Source organism: Hippichthys cyanospilos, chromosome 16 (genome assembly GCF_059441005.1).
Source record: "Hippichthys cyanospilos isolate Australia breed blue-spotted pipefish chromosome 16, RoL_Hcya_1.0, whole genome shotgun sequence".
Lineage (NCBI taxonomy): Eukaryota > Metazoa > Chordata > Actinopteri > Syngnathiformes > Syngnathidae > Hippichthys > Hippichthys cyanospilos.
Genome location: NC_142384.1, coordinates 16,852,460 through 16,867,540, shown reverse-complemented (window position 1 = coordinate 16,867,540; position 15,081 = coordinate 16,852,460). Strand labels below are relative to the sequence as shown.

The window sequence follows — 15,081 nt, the reverse complement described above, 5'->3', positions numbered from 1 at the left end:
TATATCGTTAGCTAGCTTCCTCACACCAGCTCACTTTGGATATCTTCCCTACCTTAGTTCATTTTGGCAATCATCTCACACTTAGCTCAGTTTGGCTAGCATCCGCAGACTAGCTCATTTTGGCTAGCTTGCTTTTGCTGGATCATTTTTGTCTAGCTTCCACACGCTAGTTTATTCTGGCCGGCAACCTTGTGGTAACTCATTTTGGCTAGCTACCGCACGCTAGCTCGTATTGACTAGGATCATCACACTAGCTCATTTCAGATATCATGCTCACAGTAGCTCATTTTAGCTAGCATGCTAAGTTTGGGTAGCTTCCCCACACAATCTCAAAAGACGTGAACGCCATTCCGTTTAGTGTGCCGGACTCAGAGCATCCGCCGGTTTGTTGTTCAAAAAGCCCCGCCCTCTGCTGGCGTCTAGATTCCCCGCTGGCAGCGATCGCCCCGGATACTGACACTGGGAAAGGCAAACAGTGTTGCTATGGCAACCGGCCCACGCTGGGAACCGTGACACTTTCTGCCGCAGATGACCCAGGTCAACCCGCTTGCATTTTTCTAAAAGTGAAAAAGTTGTATCATTTACAGAACACTCCATACCTTCAATTGTTAAGGACGCATAAGGTATATTTTCTTTCTTTTTTTTTTTTAATGGTATCACTTGATCAACTCTTCTAACATTCCATTCTAAAAAAAAAAAATCATTCTTGCTGATATCGTTTCGGTTTGATATCAGTATCTGACAGCATTCCGGGCTGAAACCTAGTTATTGTATCGGAAGTGAAAATGTTGTATCAGATCCCCGCAAATCGGCAGTCCGCTCGATACCTTGAAATCTGGCTGGTATCGGACCACTATCGATACCTAGTAACTTTACCCGCTCGCATCTAAAGAATATGACGTGATGAATATAAATTCAAATATATTTCGAATCATTCATTTTAATAATCTAACCCACACTTGCATTTGTTTGTCGAGTTTCCTCCAACATCTGTATTTATGGATTTACTTTTAAGTTTGCGTGTGTGCAGCTAATGGGGTCAACGTGTTGTGTGTGTGTGTGTTGTGCGTGTGTGTGTGGATCTGCTGAGGGCTTTGGACTTAGCGGGCGCGGTCACGCCTTGCGGCTTTCTTTGTTCTTGTGCAGCTTCACGCTTGTCTCGTGCCCGCAATCAAGAAAAAGTTTGCGAAAAAGGAGAAAAAAAAACAGGCGGAGCCCCAAACACACACACACACACACACACACACAGAGCAAAGCAACGAGAGGCTAATATTTTGGGCCCCTTGGGGAAGTGCCGGAATCTTAGGAATGTCTTGGCTACACGTACACACACGCGTGCGGCTCCCCCCTAGCCTGGCTGTCTTGATTAGCTGGAGTCAATAGAGCCTCTGTGCCCCCCCCTTTCCGTCCGTGTGTGTGTGTGTGTGTGTGTGTGTGTGTGTGTGTGTGTGGTCGCAGTCAGCGCGTGGCTCCAAGCGCACATAAACACTCGGCCCCAGCTCCCAGTTAGCGGTAGCGGCAGCCCGCGCTGAGTTGGACACGCGCGTGATCATAGCACATCAACATAAAGCGCGTATGAAAAGTCTACACACCCCTAGCTGAAACGCCCAATTTTGGTCCGAATGAAATATGAAGAACGATGAAATATGGAGTTCATATGGGGGTAAAAAGGAGCATTCAAATCACATTCAAATTTAGATGCTCCAGTAGGCTTTTCCTGTCCACTTTTAATCACGGCTACTTGTTTTATTCATCTGCAAAGTAAGGTTTTAAATTAAGTTTAAGCTTTCAAACTAGGGTAGGGTTACATAGTAGTTTTCAACTGGTGTAAGTTTTCAATCTAGGCTTTTGAAATCAGTTGGGCTTTTAGAGTAGGCACTAGGGTTAGATTTTCTAACTTGGTTCAAGTTTGGGTTAGTGTTTCAAACTGGGGTTGGATTTTCAAACTCGGTTTAGGGTTCCGAGGTAAGGTTTCAAACTACTGTTGGGGTTTCAAACTAGCTTTAGGGTTTCAAACTAGTGGGGTTTAAGACTAGATTCAAGGTTTCAACCTAAGCTTTTCCAAAAAGGTTGGAGTTTCAAATTTGGGTTATGGCTCCAAAGTAGGGTTTTTAAACCAGGCTCATGGTATCAAAGTAGGGTTTCACATTAGGTCCAAGGTTAATTTGCCGTTTCTTCTGCTTTGAGCTTTAAAAGTAGGATTTCAAGCTACATTTAAGGTTGTTTTCAATTTCAGTTTCCAAAGTAAGGCAGAATCAAGAAAAGATTGGAGTTAAGGTTTCGAGCGGAGACTGAAACCGAACCGGACGGGGGGGACGGGGGGGGGGTCATTTCGTGCGTGACTTTCTCAAGTGTGGCCGAAGCGTCCCGACAAGACGGGCATTGTGCCGGCGGCCCTCTTTTGACGGGACGCCGACTAAAATCAATCGAGCGAGCGAGTCCTGGGTTGAAAATCTCCATGACTTGGAAAGCGCTTGAACTTTGTACGCATTACAAAACGCATGACATCATCGGAGGCGCTTCCCTCAGCTTTTTATTTGAAAGGGGGAGATGGAGGGCTTTGACGAGAGTGCTCATTTGATCCTTTTTGGTGAAGGCCTGTTTTTCAGGTCAGCGTGTGACGATCAGGTATCAAAGACAATATGGGCTTTGTACCATTATGGCCGTACGTAAGGGAACAAAGTTTTTTTTTGTTTTTTTTTTTTTCAGAGTTTAAACAAAATATGCATGGCCTTTTTGCAAAAAAAAAAAAAAAAAAAAAAACTATACAGTCCGTTTATTGTGGAAAAAAACCTTAATATACATGGTTGTTTTTTGCAAAAAAAAAACAACCTTACTTTACATGTTCTTTTTTGCAGAAAAAAGGTCATTTTTTTGTGGAAAAAAAAAGCCTTACTATACAGGGTAGTTTTTGTGAAAAAACCCTTAAACCCTTAATATGCATGGCGTTTTTCGCAAAAAAACAAACAAAAAAAGCCTTAGTATAGATGGTCATTTTGTGGAAAACAAACCCTTATTATCATGGCCTTGATATGCAAAAAAATAATAAATTGCAAGACTTGTAGTATACTGCCAATGAACGGGATTCGAACCAGGAATTTCACGAATAGAAGCCAAGACACCCGTCCACTAACGGTGCCGGCGGACGGTCCAAAATGGCCAATGCATGCTCAAGTCACGCGAGAGTTTAAGAAGTGAAATACATTTGATGGAGGTTTGCTGCCATCTACTGTAGAGCGTATGAATGTGTGCTAAATGGGAATTCATTTTCAGAAAATTTATCACGCGCACCAATTTCATCATACTTTACATAGTTTAACATTTAAAAAGTGTACTCTGTGAACAAATTGACTCCCAGCTTTTACAGCAATGTTTTTATGTCAAGTGTGTTTCTATGTCACTGAGATATTAGTGAATAAATGAGTTTGAGTACATTAAATAATTTATTGGAATGTTTTACTTTTTTGTCTTCTTGTGTTGTGTTATTCTTTATTTTTAAACTATTTTACGATGGCGCTGTCGTAACGCTATTCTTTATCCGTGGACACTGTCTCTTTAAGAAGCGTGAGGGGGCGTGAGAAGCACGTGGGCCAGTGGTGCGTTTGATGGCTCGTACCCCTCAACACTTACGAATGCGGCATGCGTGACATTGTGCGTCTCCGCTGGACACATTTGAACTCTAAAGTGGCGTAATTCTTCTTATTTTGTTTTTTTTCAGCTCTTTCAGTCTTTGCTTCACGGAGGTGCAATTTTTAAGTCCGTGAAACTAGCTAAGTGACTTTTTCTTTGCATGATGTACACGATCACCAGAGGTCCAAGCAAATTGGTGACCCAGCGACGCACAGGTAAGGATAAAAAAAAAAAAGTTATAGTATTGATAAAAAAAAATGTATGAATCAATAATTTGGTTTGTTTTAGGGCCTACGCAGCCGCTCGAAATCAAAACAAACGACTTCAAACATAAGCAGACGACCTGGAGTTTGCCCGAGTGAGTGTTGCATTCATGTACATCGTGGAAGAAACAAACACAACACTATAATGCATTTGATATGTTTCTGCGGCTTTCAATGTGTAGCCAACAAGTAGTGTTCGTTCAGGACTAACTTTTGGCAGCTTTATTCACTCACGCGGCTCTGTAAAAAAAACACACACAAAAAAAACAAGCAACCACTCGCTCAATAAATGATCGCTTTATATTCAGAAAGATTATTTTTTACAGCAAACGTCTCAAATGCAAATTCAGTCATTTGGAGTATTAAGGTGCAGAAAATGACAAACGGTTATAATCAGAATACTTGCAATGGTGTAGTTTCATTTTTTTTTTTTCCAGAGGTGTGTACAAGTGTGCTGCACAAGCTTTATTGTGTGTGTGACCTTGCACAAAGGCAAATGTGACACACGCTCCTCCATTCAGCTGTTGTTGCCCCCCCCCAACCAAAATGAGACGAACTCCCTCTTTTTTGTTTCCTTCAGTCTCGCCGCATCCAGGATTGTTTTTAACCGTCCCAACGGCAAAAAGTCCCATCAGCCCGCGGACCCCCGGCTGGAGGGCGAGTCGGCGGCGGCCCACGAGGATAACGTCAACTTTGTGTACGAGGGTGAGGCAGGCGACGCGCTTCGCACATTTCTCGTCTTTCCAGTCGGACTTTGAAACAGAAGCAACATGCACGCGGGTTTTTTTTTTTTTTTGATGGGCGCTGCAGGGTCACACCCTTACAGCTGCTCCGACTCCGATAGCTACACCCCCCCCCCAAAAAAAAAGAGGAGAAAAAAAAAGGCAGCCAGTCTTTTTATTTTCTCCTCCAAACGAATGACGAGCCCCCCACCCCCGTCTTGCACCTCCCCCAAAGGCTTTAGTGAAAGTCACAGGCCGTTGGTTAAAAAAACAAAAACATAAACACTCATTTACCAAAAATCAACATTGGTTTAGGTCGGCGGTGTTTTTCACCTAAACCTATGGAGGGCCGAAAGTGCCAAAATTAAATAAATTAATGTTCCATTAAATAATTGAAACAAATAGTCATTGATGCTTTCAATTTTTTATGAATGAAATCATGAATCGTTATTAACGATAGAATGAAAGAAATGTATCATTAAATTACCAACGATTATATGTAAAAGAAACAAATATAGATACACAACATATTATATATAGTACTTTAAATATAGTAGAGAAATAAAAAAAATCACAACAATGATCCAAGAGTGACCAAAGAAGTACTCCACATTGGTCGGTTTGTCTTGTTGAAGAGCAGGGTAACCAATCAGGTCGTAGGACCCGCCCATTCAATTCTGACGGAGGACTTTATGAAACTCCATAACAAATAATGAAATAGGTCATTCTGTATATATTTAAATATAATTGGTAATTTGATTACTAACGACATTTCAGTTCATATTTAATGAATGACCGTTTTACGTCATTATTTATTGACCCTTTTATTTATTTAATTTGGGCACTTTCGGTCTCCCATGCTAACCAGGGCAAAGCATTTTTGAATACAAAAAAGATTTATGTTGGCATATATTGTCCAGGTGTAATTTATTAAGCAACTCCAGCAGATATTGTAGTCAACACCCGTTTTGTATCGCACCTCTAGTAACAATGGACATTCTTTTGACAGTGAACATTTTGCAAAGGAGTCATAACAAGCAGGAAACTGCTTCATGTTCCAATCAATCTGTTCTTAATTTGAAAAGTTCGATACCTTCTAAAACCCTGTTTAACTCTTGCGCACTATTGTGTCCATTTTTGGGGTCATTTTCTTCCATTGAATTCTGAGATTTTAGCCAAGACGGCACACTCCTGCTAGCACGCTAACTAATTGGTGGTGCCATGTTGAACTTTGATATGTTGTAAACATCTGGGTGAAATTTCAGACCCCTAGCGTCTTCCTTCTATGCTTCCCCTTTGTGAAATGCTTTTGACGCAAAGATCCGAGAATTGGACAAAATAGTGCACGTGGGTTGAAGAAGTTTCAAAGTTAGTGGTTTTCATTTGAATTTTGACTGCAATATTTTTCCTTTTTAGATAATAAAGTAATGGCTCCAAATATCGGTTTATCGGTAAAGGCCCCCCAAAAAAAAATAAAAAAAAAATCAACCGTTTAAATAAATGACAGTTGATTGTAGATTTTTGGTAGAAATGAAGACGACTGCTACCGCTAATTAGCAACATTACAGGTTTACTCAGATTATTATTGATATTTGTGACGTGTTCCTGAACGCAGCGTGGCAGGAGACGATCCGGCACAAGAGCGGGAAGGCCCCGGGGACGGGGGAATCGGGAAGCCCGACGGCGGTCCGCTACACAGACGACGCTCCCGGCACTCACACGGACAGTCAGTATGATCGATTGCTCATGTCTAGTTTGCGTCGCGCAAGACCCGCGTAGGTCCAAACTTTTTTTTTGTCTTCTTCTCAGACTTTGTGCCTATAGATTTGGACGAGTGGTGGGCGGAGCGCTTCCTTGCCAACATTGACAAACTTTCCTGACGGTCCGCAAGACGGCTTTGGAGAGCGGCAACCCCAAAGTCATTTGGGACAGGGTTGGTGGAGGGAACAACAACAACAAAAAAAGACGGCAAGATGGCAGCGCTTGTAGACGGGACAGACGCTCGCTTCCTTTCCACTTGAACCGCAGACGTTTTGACTGGACGTCTTCAGACATGGACACTGGAGGATGTCTCTTACGCGTAATATAACAATGTGTCATGTTACGTTTTGAGTAAAAAAAAAAATGGACTGGCTTTTCTTATTTAGTCTTCCTTCTTCAGGTTCAAAAATGCAAGGGGAGCATTGAGCAGCGTTTAAAGAAAAAAAAAAAAACGAATTTCCCCACTTCTCATTTCAGAGCCTCAAAAGTCTGTAGTAATCCAAGCTTTGCGATTGTCCTCTCAGTGCTTGTCCAGCGCTTTGGTCAGAAGGTCGTTGAGGCGGGAGATCATGGGCCGCGGATCGTCGTTCAAGCCCGCCGTGATCATGGCGTTGTCGTAAATCTGAAAAAGATCAAAAGTAGTCGGGGGGGGGGTGCATTCCATTTTTGGATTCAGAAAGAACCTTGTTAAGACTGCGTACATAACTTGAATGTACATGCAGTGCTAGCTCGACTCACAAACGCCTCTTACAAAAAAGGAGCGCTTCGCATGACCCCAAACTAAACTTAAGTAAACTTGCATGCAAAAGAAATATTACTGCTCCCGTGGACTTGTAAATGATTCCTGGTTCACCGCAAATGTGATTCATGTCATGAAACTACTTCCGGAAAGAATTAATTTCATGAGTAGAGGTACCACTGTACGAGTGAATATAAAAGTCGCGGCTCAGTTCAAGATTTGTACCAAAATGAAATTTGAGGTCCTGCACAGTGTTGTTAAAGTCAAGGAGTTTGACTTTTGGAGCAAATTTTCCTTGAGATTTCCAGCATAATACAAAATTGTTTATTCCGTTTTGACCGACGTCGAACTTGAATAATTGGATTGTGTTCCAGCCTTGTAGGAGTTAAATGTGTTTTGACTTTTGGATGATATTTTGCACGAGAGTTCGGGTCGATTTCTGGTTCGCGTGCCCAGAAGATTTTTTTTTTCCTTCGCGTTCAAGTTTTGAACTCTATTTTTTAGGGTTAGGATTATAAATGAGAAGAATGACCAAAAATTGCAATTGAAAGTGAGATCATGAAATAAGCAAGTATTTCAAACAATTCATCAGTGTTTTTTTGGGGAAATTTTGTGTATCAAAAGTAATAGTGGTTTCGGCCTTTGTATTGGTGATTAATCAAATGTCCAGGACTCGTTCTGACAAAAAAATAAAAAATAATGGTGTGTGTGTGTGTGAAAACTTTACTATTTTCCCTGAGATTTCTGTCAAATTTTGAGTTATTCCACTTTTGTACCACAGATCCTTTGTGGTCTCTATTATTTTTTTTTTCTTTTCTTAGAAATTTAGAGATCAACTCTATTCATGAATGATTCTTGGATCGGAAATTAAATTTGAACTTTAGAAAAAAAAAAAAATCTAATAACCTAAAATCTACTAATGAAAGTCTTACGTATGTCCTAAGCGCATCTTAGCCCTAAGTGAGGGTGTGTGTTCGTTGCTCCATATCACGCAGGATGTGTTACCTGTTCAAGCAGCAATGAGGCCAGTTCATTGTTGGAGTCCTTGAGAGTGTGTAACTTCTTGATCAGATCATGCCTAGAACATTGAAAACATGAGTTAAGCAGAAACTGTTTTAGAAACTAGCAAAATGTTCAGATAAGCTCCTCTGCCAGCAGATGGCGCCAAACGAACGTTGTTAAACGGGGGCGTCGGCTTTAGCCCGAGCACAAAATCGGTCGACTTTTCTTACGTTTTGTTTTAGTGAAAACTGTCTCTGCTCTCACCCCGAGTTGATCTCCAGTGTGGGCTGTAGTATCTGGGCCCGCTCCTCGGCGCTGCGAGCCAGCTGCTGCGTGCGCAGGAAGTGGCGCGCGGCGCCCATTTCCAGCACGGTGATCATGGCGGGATGCGTGTCCAGGCGGGGAGTCAGCTGAGCGCACGAGTCGGGCATCGGTTTGCGTTCGAGAACCGCGTGCCGCTTTTGCTTTTTACCTTGACGTTGGCGACGCGGGGGCCCAGCGCGTTCTTCATCCACGCCGTCAGGTCGTCGGCCTGCTCCCGAGTCAGGCGCTCCGACGCTGGCGCCGCAAGAAGGAAAAAAAAAAAAAAGACATTCCCACAGAAGGCAAATCCAAAGTGCGGCGCGGTAGGGTTCGGTGCGGCGTACCGGGTTTGCTGTCCTCAAACTTCTCCTCCTTGTAGTGGTCCACCACGATGTCCGTCTCCACGGAGATGAGCTTCTTCTTGTCAAACTCCCTCAGGTGGAGCAAGGTCAGCTCGTCAAACTGCTCGTAGCAGAATAGCACCTGAAAGACGAGGAAGGGATACGGCTGACATTTTCTATTTTTTAATCCAGGCGGTATGATGTATGATGGTGGTTTGTTTAGTATTAAATTTAAGTATCATTTAACAGAATGTATTAAAGATATTAGACTTCACTTAAACAGTTTGTGCAGTGTGATTAATTCATTATGTGTATGTGTCCATTATGTGTATATTGTCTAGCATGGATAAAGAATAAAAATAAAAGCATCACGCAAACGCGGAAAAAAATCCTATCAGCTCCAAATATCGGTGATAGACATCCTTGGTTGTCGGACGATGAGAACGATGGCAAATTCGACAACCCAAATCCCACCTCCATATCTTTCTGCTTCATGGCCTCAAAGTAGGGGGAGTGTTCGGCGAGGTGTCTGTTGGGGGCGCACAGGTAGTAGATGTTGCGCGTGCCCGCTTTCATGCGGGAGGCGTACTCCGTCAGATCGGTCTGCTGGCCCGCCGGCAGCACCGACGACTCGTAGCGGAGCAGCTTGGCGATGTCCTCCTGCGCAAAGGCGGCGGGAGCCGTCAGCGCCGGCCGGCGTCGGCGCAAAGCCGCAGAGTCCGAATCACCTTGACGTCCTGCTCGTGGGCGGTGACGATGCCCTCGCGCATGAAGAGGCCGTAGTCCTCAAAGAACTTGTTGTACTTGTCCGGCTCCTTCCTGCTCCGGTCCAGCAGGAAGCGGATCACCCTCTGCTGTAGGACGTCACGCAGCTTCCTGGAAGGATGGAAGACCAAGAAAAGTTCCGTGCACGAAGGAGTACAAATAAGGCTTGCGAAACTGCAGGAATTTTTCAGTTACCAAATAATATAGACACATTTGATGAAAATCTGATCCTGTACAAATCTTTATCTTGGCACGAAAGCTTCTATTCACTGAAGTGAGGTTGTACGGGAAAATATTAGGTATCCTATTTACATCCGTGAACATGTCCTGTGGAAGTGTAGCGTATTTTCCGCACCACATATAAGGCAAATTTAGATTTTTTTTGGGAGGGACAAAAAAATAAAATCAATTCTTCAAATTTGACCTCCGCATTAGTTATAAATGTATTGTTTACATAGAAAAATTTCATAACGCCCTGTTGTTTGAATTTCGATATGCTACATATGCTCCAATTTTGACGCAATGTATTCTTTTTGGCATTTGCTCCCCCTCTTTTAAAATACGTTTCCTTCATTAAAAAAAATTTTAGTAAACCCAAGCACACAAAATCGATACTTTTTTGACCGCTCTGACTTCAATGAAGTAAAATAGCGAGGTAAACCCACAAGAGAAAACGTTAAGGTCATAAACGAGAAGCCGCGATAACCCGACCGCAAAGCGGCGAGGAAAGGTACAGGGTGCGTGGGGGGGGGGGGGGGGGGGGGGGGGGGGGGGGACTACCTGATGAGGGCGCTCTCCTGCAGCAACTCTCGGCTCAGATTGAGCGGGATGTCTTCGCTGTCCACCACACCTACACACGGACACTCGGCTGAGCTCAAACAAGGACGGGACTCTTAATGGACACCGGATGGGGCGAAGGGGCGGAACCTCGGAGGAAGCGCAGCCACTTGGGCAGGATGTCGGTGGCTTTGGTCTGGATGAGCACCTTCCTGCTGTAAAGCGCCACGCTGGAGCCCATCTCTCTGCTCACGTCGAACATGGACGGCTTCTGTTGGCGCCAAGACGCGGGTCAAGCCGCCGGCGCTCTACTCTCGCCGGCCGGCCGCCAGGCTCACCGCTTCGGGGACGTAGAAGATGCTGCGGATGTTGAGCGGGGCGTCGGCGCGGTAGTGCAGCGTGTAGCGCGGTTTGTCGTACGCCTGCGCCACGTAGCGGTAGAACTCCTCGTGCTGCCAGTCGCTGATCTCTTTGGGCTCCATCATCCACAACGCCTGAGCAAAAGCAAATGCTTTTTTGTTCTCAAAACTTCTTTTTACATTTTTAAGAGTGCATACATACGTCCCAGGGCATTTTTATGGATTTTCACATATTTTTAACAGCTAAATTAAGGTCTAAATCTGGCTGGTACTAAGTAAAGTAACTGAGTACTACTTTAACCAGTTAGGTAGTAAAGTTGCTGATTACGCGAGGTAACTAAGAACTACAATTGATCACTTTAAGGATTTAAGTACGATCGTACCCAAATACTTTAGGCAATGGAAAAGTACTAAGATCTGATTACGATGGGTAATTCTGCACTAATCCATTTCCCTAGATGGTTCCGTTAGCAATTGATTACTTTAAATACGTAATTAAATCCTAAAGTTGCCAATTACTTGACATACTTAAGTACTAGAGTAACAGATGTGGATAATTAAGTACTAAATTATTCAGTCCAATGAATCCATTTTGGAAGCAGCCATTTTTATTCTCAATTCAAGGTTAAATCAATAAATAGAAAAAAAAGAAATGAAAAAGTACGTGGAATGGAATTTCTGTAGTCTTAAAAACCGTGAAAATACGTCTTTCACAGTCAAAATCCTAAAAGAAAAAAACTGGGAGGGAAGAGTCAGCCATGGCCAAACTACAGATTGAAAATGACACCATTTGTACAGTATGAAGATGATGATGATTTTGTAAGCCGCTAGCCAACTACCCACCTGCAGAGTGTTGAGCCTGCGACCGTTGAGGAAAATGGGGAAACTGACAAAGTTGCTGTACTTGGTCACGACGTCTGCAAGGAGACACAAGACTTTATTGTTTTTGCCAGACGGCCAACAGGACCAAGGGCGTACCTTTCACTCGGTCCTCGGAGGCAAACTCTTTGCAGTCGTCTTTGAGGTGCAGCACCATTTTTGTTCCCTGCTGGACGCCGCTGGCTTCTGCGATCTCAAAGACCCCCGAGCTAAAGTGCGCTCATCAAAACAAAGGCTGTATTAGTGAGAATGGACGTGCCACAGAATCTTATTGGTCAAACTCCCATTTGTTGTTGGGAATATGCAGTATTTAACTATAAAGTGCGCGGGTAAATTCGTATGCATTATACGAGTAATTTGATAAGGTCATTTGCTGTACTGGGCCACAAATAATGTGCGAAATGTGGACCCACGGCATTGGGTTTAACCCCTAGGCTTAATGACTGGGAATGGATTGTCTAAAACTTATAACAAATAAATGAATCAATCAACATGACGCAAATCCGAAAAGTTGTTCAATTGCGTTTAAAGACATTTGAACGAAAAATCAAGAGTTGGAATTTGAGTGCGTGTCTTATACAGCGCCAAATATTGCTTATCTGTTTTCTTGACTACTGATAACCAGTATTGTATATCAGTACAAACATATTGGTCTATTTCACCAGTAAGAGGTGTGGTCCAATATATTTGCGAGTTCAGCGCACTCCTCACCCATCAGAGGACCACTTGAATCCGGGCGAGTCCGGCTCGGCGGACCGCGAGTAGACGTCCACCCGGTCGGCCACCATGAAGGCAGAGTAGAAGCCGACGCCGAACTGGCCGATGATGGTGCTGCTGGCCTCTGCTTGGTTCTGCAGAGCGTCCAAGAAGGCCTGCGGCGAAAATCCCGAGTAATCATCAAGTTATACGCCATCAGTCTAAAATTGTGTTCTTCAACGTCTACGTTTTCCTCCTCTGTGACGGACATCTCAAGTACACCTTACGATATAAACTAGCTAGAATATACGCAAATTCTTTCACTATCATATGTGTTGCCTCGCAATAAAAAAGGTTAGTATGTGTCGGGAAAAAAAATTAAGACACTACCTTTGAACCCGAGCGTGCAATGGTTCCCAGGTTTGCAACCAGTTCCTCTTGATTCATCCCCACTCCTGTGTCCTGTTTAAAATGCCAAAGAAACATATCATTTAATGCTGTATGACGTTCATCCGGTAGGTGGCAGTACTGGCAAAAAAACAAAACAAGAGACGTGAATGAATGACCTTTGAATTGAAAAATAAATACATTAACATCAGGTACTGAGCTGTCCATAAATAATTTCGGGGCTCAGTCATTCATTCAATTGTTTTCATAACCTTCCAAAGGACACTACAAAATACTAGAGGTGTCCCGACACAATATTTTCACTTTTAATAACCGATACTTTTTCATTTCTGACACAAATACTGCACCCTAGGGTACAGCCCAATACAAATATGGTGCTGATAAGATATCAACAGGAATTATTTTTTTATTTTTTTGTTACAAAAAAAAAGTTACAAAAGACTTGCTCAAGCGATACTATAAAAATATTAATATTCAGAAACAATACTAAGTGTTTATGAGAAAACGCAATATTCCAAATAAAATACTGCATGCCGGATAGAAGAGCAGGAACAACATCTGGAAAATAATTCTTCGGGACACCCCTACTAAATACAATTATATTACCGAAAGAAACACATTTACAAAGTGTTGAGCTTATGAATGACCCCTAAAAATTTGAGTCTTCACACCATCTAGTGCTTAGTAAGGGCAAAAACACAGCTTTATTAATTTAGAAATTGTGCATCGCCTCCCATACCGGAGGTGTGCCTAATATTTTGCCAAATGCAAAAAGAACTGGGACAAAATTGCACTGTCACCTGTATGGTGAAGGTGCCCTTAGCAGCATTCGTCTGCAAGTGGATCTCCATGGGAGCCGTCTGGCCGCCAGCGGTCACCAGTTTGTGGCGCAGTTTCTCCAGCGCATCGCTGCCGTTGGAGATGAGCTCCCTGATGAACACCTAGAAGGGAGACAAATGAACACTTTTATAATGCAATTTTCCAGTCCAGTGTAGCAGGTAGTAGTTGTATGAGAGTTTCTATTTACAAAAACATACAAAAATACATCACAAGTATGTCTGATAAGGCTTCAAAACATTTTAAAAAGTTTGATGCGTTTCCAGATGTGGAGTAAAATACATCACAATATATATTTTACGATATTACCTCCTTCTCCGAGTACAAAGACCTGGCAACTATGTCCAGAAGCTTCTTGGTCTCTGCCTGAAATTCATGTTTGGAGAAGCTGCCTGGTTGGATCAGGGGAAAGAACATAACAAAATTATCCATGAGGTAACTTCTAAATATGTAAAGTGTACAGATGGTCCAGCACCTTGTACACTCTCTGAATCGCTGATGATGGTGTGCAAGGGCTCCTCCTCGGGCTCCTTCTCAGCTTCCTGCATGCTGTAGTTAGACTGCTGGTTGAGCCATGGAAAGGCCTGATGAGGTCGCCACAGGTTAGGCCGTCTCCTCCAATTCTGCTGGGGTTGAACCTTCAGGTCTGGCATTAAGAAGGTGGAGATCCAAAACGTGAGAAGATCATAAATGTGAATTTTGGAGACGAAGCAACTCTTGAAAAAAGGAGGCTACGAGTAGTTTATTGTTATTCCCAGTTGAAGTTCACGCTCAGAAACAAAGAAAAATGCACCATTTATTTACAAAACAAACTCCATATGATCGCTATCTTAATGCAAAGGTGCTACCAAGTGGGGCGTTACGTGCACATTCGTAAACTGGGGACCATTAGTCAAATAAAGCTTTATAAACGAAAAGAGTCAAGGCTAACGATTGAGTTCCATTACACTAAAAACTTTACAACCCGACAAATATGTGAAGGTTATGAAACTGCATGCGATGCTACAAATGTTAGCACGGCGATGCTAAGCTAGCACAAACCTTGTCTGAAACCTACCTTGTCTGAAAGCGCGCGCGACACACCCGCTCAGTCCGCGTACACATGGCAGAACCGTCCGCGTGGTTCTGGCGGATACAGACGTGAAACCAAACCGAGTCAAAGTATGGAAGCGGTACATGGTGAAGACGCCTGTGCACAGTAGCTGTCAACAGAGTAGGGCACACGGATGTCACGCAACACGCAGTACCACGCTCGTAGCGGAAGGACCCCTTTGGCCCTTAACTCAGGAGGTGTCCATCACACCGCCTGATCAAAAATAACGAGAGAACATTACGGTACACCGTGTATTCGTGTTATGTATGGATAAGGTAATTTTGGTATTAATATTTGAATTTTTTTACGTAGCATCTGAACTATCCAAAATGGTCTTTTTCAAGGTCAAAGTGGTCAATTGAAAATGGCCCTTTAAAATTGAACACAAACGTGTGTAAACGATGGTTAATTTCATCTATTCAAAAAGTAGGATTTCAAGCCAGGGTTTTCTTTCTCACCTGGGTTAAGGTTTATGACAGGGTTAGGGTTTCAATACCCGCGTTAAG

At 43.1% G+C, this 15,081-nt stretch overlaps 2 protein-coding genes across 2 annotated transcripts; one reads left to right on the top strand and one right to left on the bottom strand.

Annotated features, from left to right (window-relative positions):
• The first annotated feature begins 3,618 nt into the window (after window positions 1-3,618).
• On the top strand, window positions 3,619-7,842 carry LOC148410999 (MAPK regulated corepressor interacting protein 2-like). Its single transcript, XM_088437338.1, has 5 exons — window positions 3,619-3,845; window positions 3,919-3,988; window positions 4,474-4,598; window positions 6,231-6,341; window positions 6,425-7,842. The coding sequence occupies exons 1-5, from the start codon at window positions 3,791-3,793 to the stop codon at window positions 6,493-6,495; spliced, it is 432 nt and encodes a 143-aa protein (XP_088293464.1). The 5' UTR covers window positions 3,619-3,790; the 3' UTR covers window positions 6,496-7,842.
• trap1 (TNF receptor-associated protein 1) lies at window positions 5,526-14,720 on the bottom strand. The gene is made up of 18 exons (XM_088437337.1): window positions 14,540-14,720; window positions 13,958-14,128; window positions 13,792-13,874; window positions 13,446-13,586; window positions 12,628-12,699; window positions 12,253-12,413; window positions 11,641-11,750; window positions 11,506-11,579; window positions 10,642-10,797; window positions 10,454-10,574; window positions 10,307-10,376; window positions 9,490-9,637; window positions 9,236-9,421; window positions 8,765-8,903; window positions 8,590-8,675; window positions 8,382-8,527; window positions 8,121-8,193; window positions 5,526-6,998 (listed from the first exon to the last, which is right to left on the bottom strand). Exons 1-18 carry the CDS (start codon window positions 14,658-14,660, stop codon window positions 6,897-6,899), a joined length of 2,160 nt encoding a protein of 719 aa, XP_088293463.1. The 5' UTR covers window positions 14,661-14,720; the 3' UTR covers window positions 5,526-6,896.
• Between the last annotated feature and the right edge of the window lie 361 nt (window positions 14,721-15,081).

Excerpts from the sequence above, each read along its gene's own strand:
- LOC148410999 (XM_088437338.1), top strand. The coding sequence starts at position 3,791 with ATGATGTACACGATCACCAGAGGTCCAAGCAAATTGGTGACCCAGCGA. Across the intron at positions 3,846-3,918 it reads GGTGACCCAGCGACGCACAG|GGCCTACGCAGCCGCTCGAA; the intron begins GTAAGGATAAAA and ends GGTTTGTTTTAG. Across the intron at positions 3,989-4,473 it reads ACGACCTGGAGTTTGCCCGA|TCTCGCCGCATCCAGGATTG; the intron begins GTGAGTGTTGCA and ends TGTTTCCTTCAG.
- trap1 (XM_088437337.1), bottom strand. The coding sequence starts at position 14,660 with ATGTACCGCTTCCATACTTTGACTCGGTTTGGTTTCACGTCTGTATCC. Across the intron at positions 14,129-14,539 it reads CGCGCGCGCTTTCAGACAAG|ACCTGAAGGTTCAACCCCAG; the intron begins GTAGGTTTCAGA and ends TCTTAATGCCAG. Across the intron at positions 13,587-13,791 it reads CTTTGTACTCGGAGAAGGAG|GTGTTCATCAGGGAGCTCAT; the intron begins GTAATATCGTAA and ends TCTCCCTTCTAG.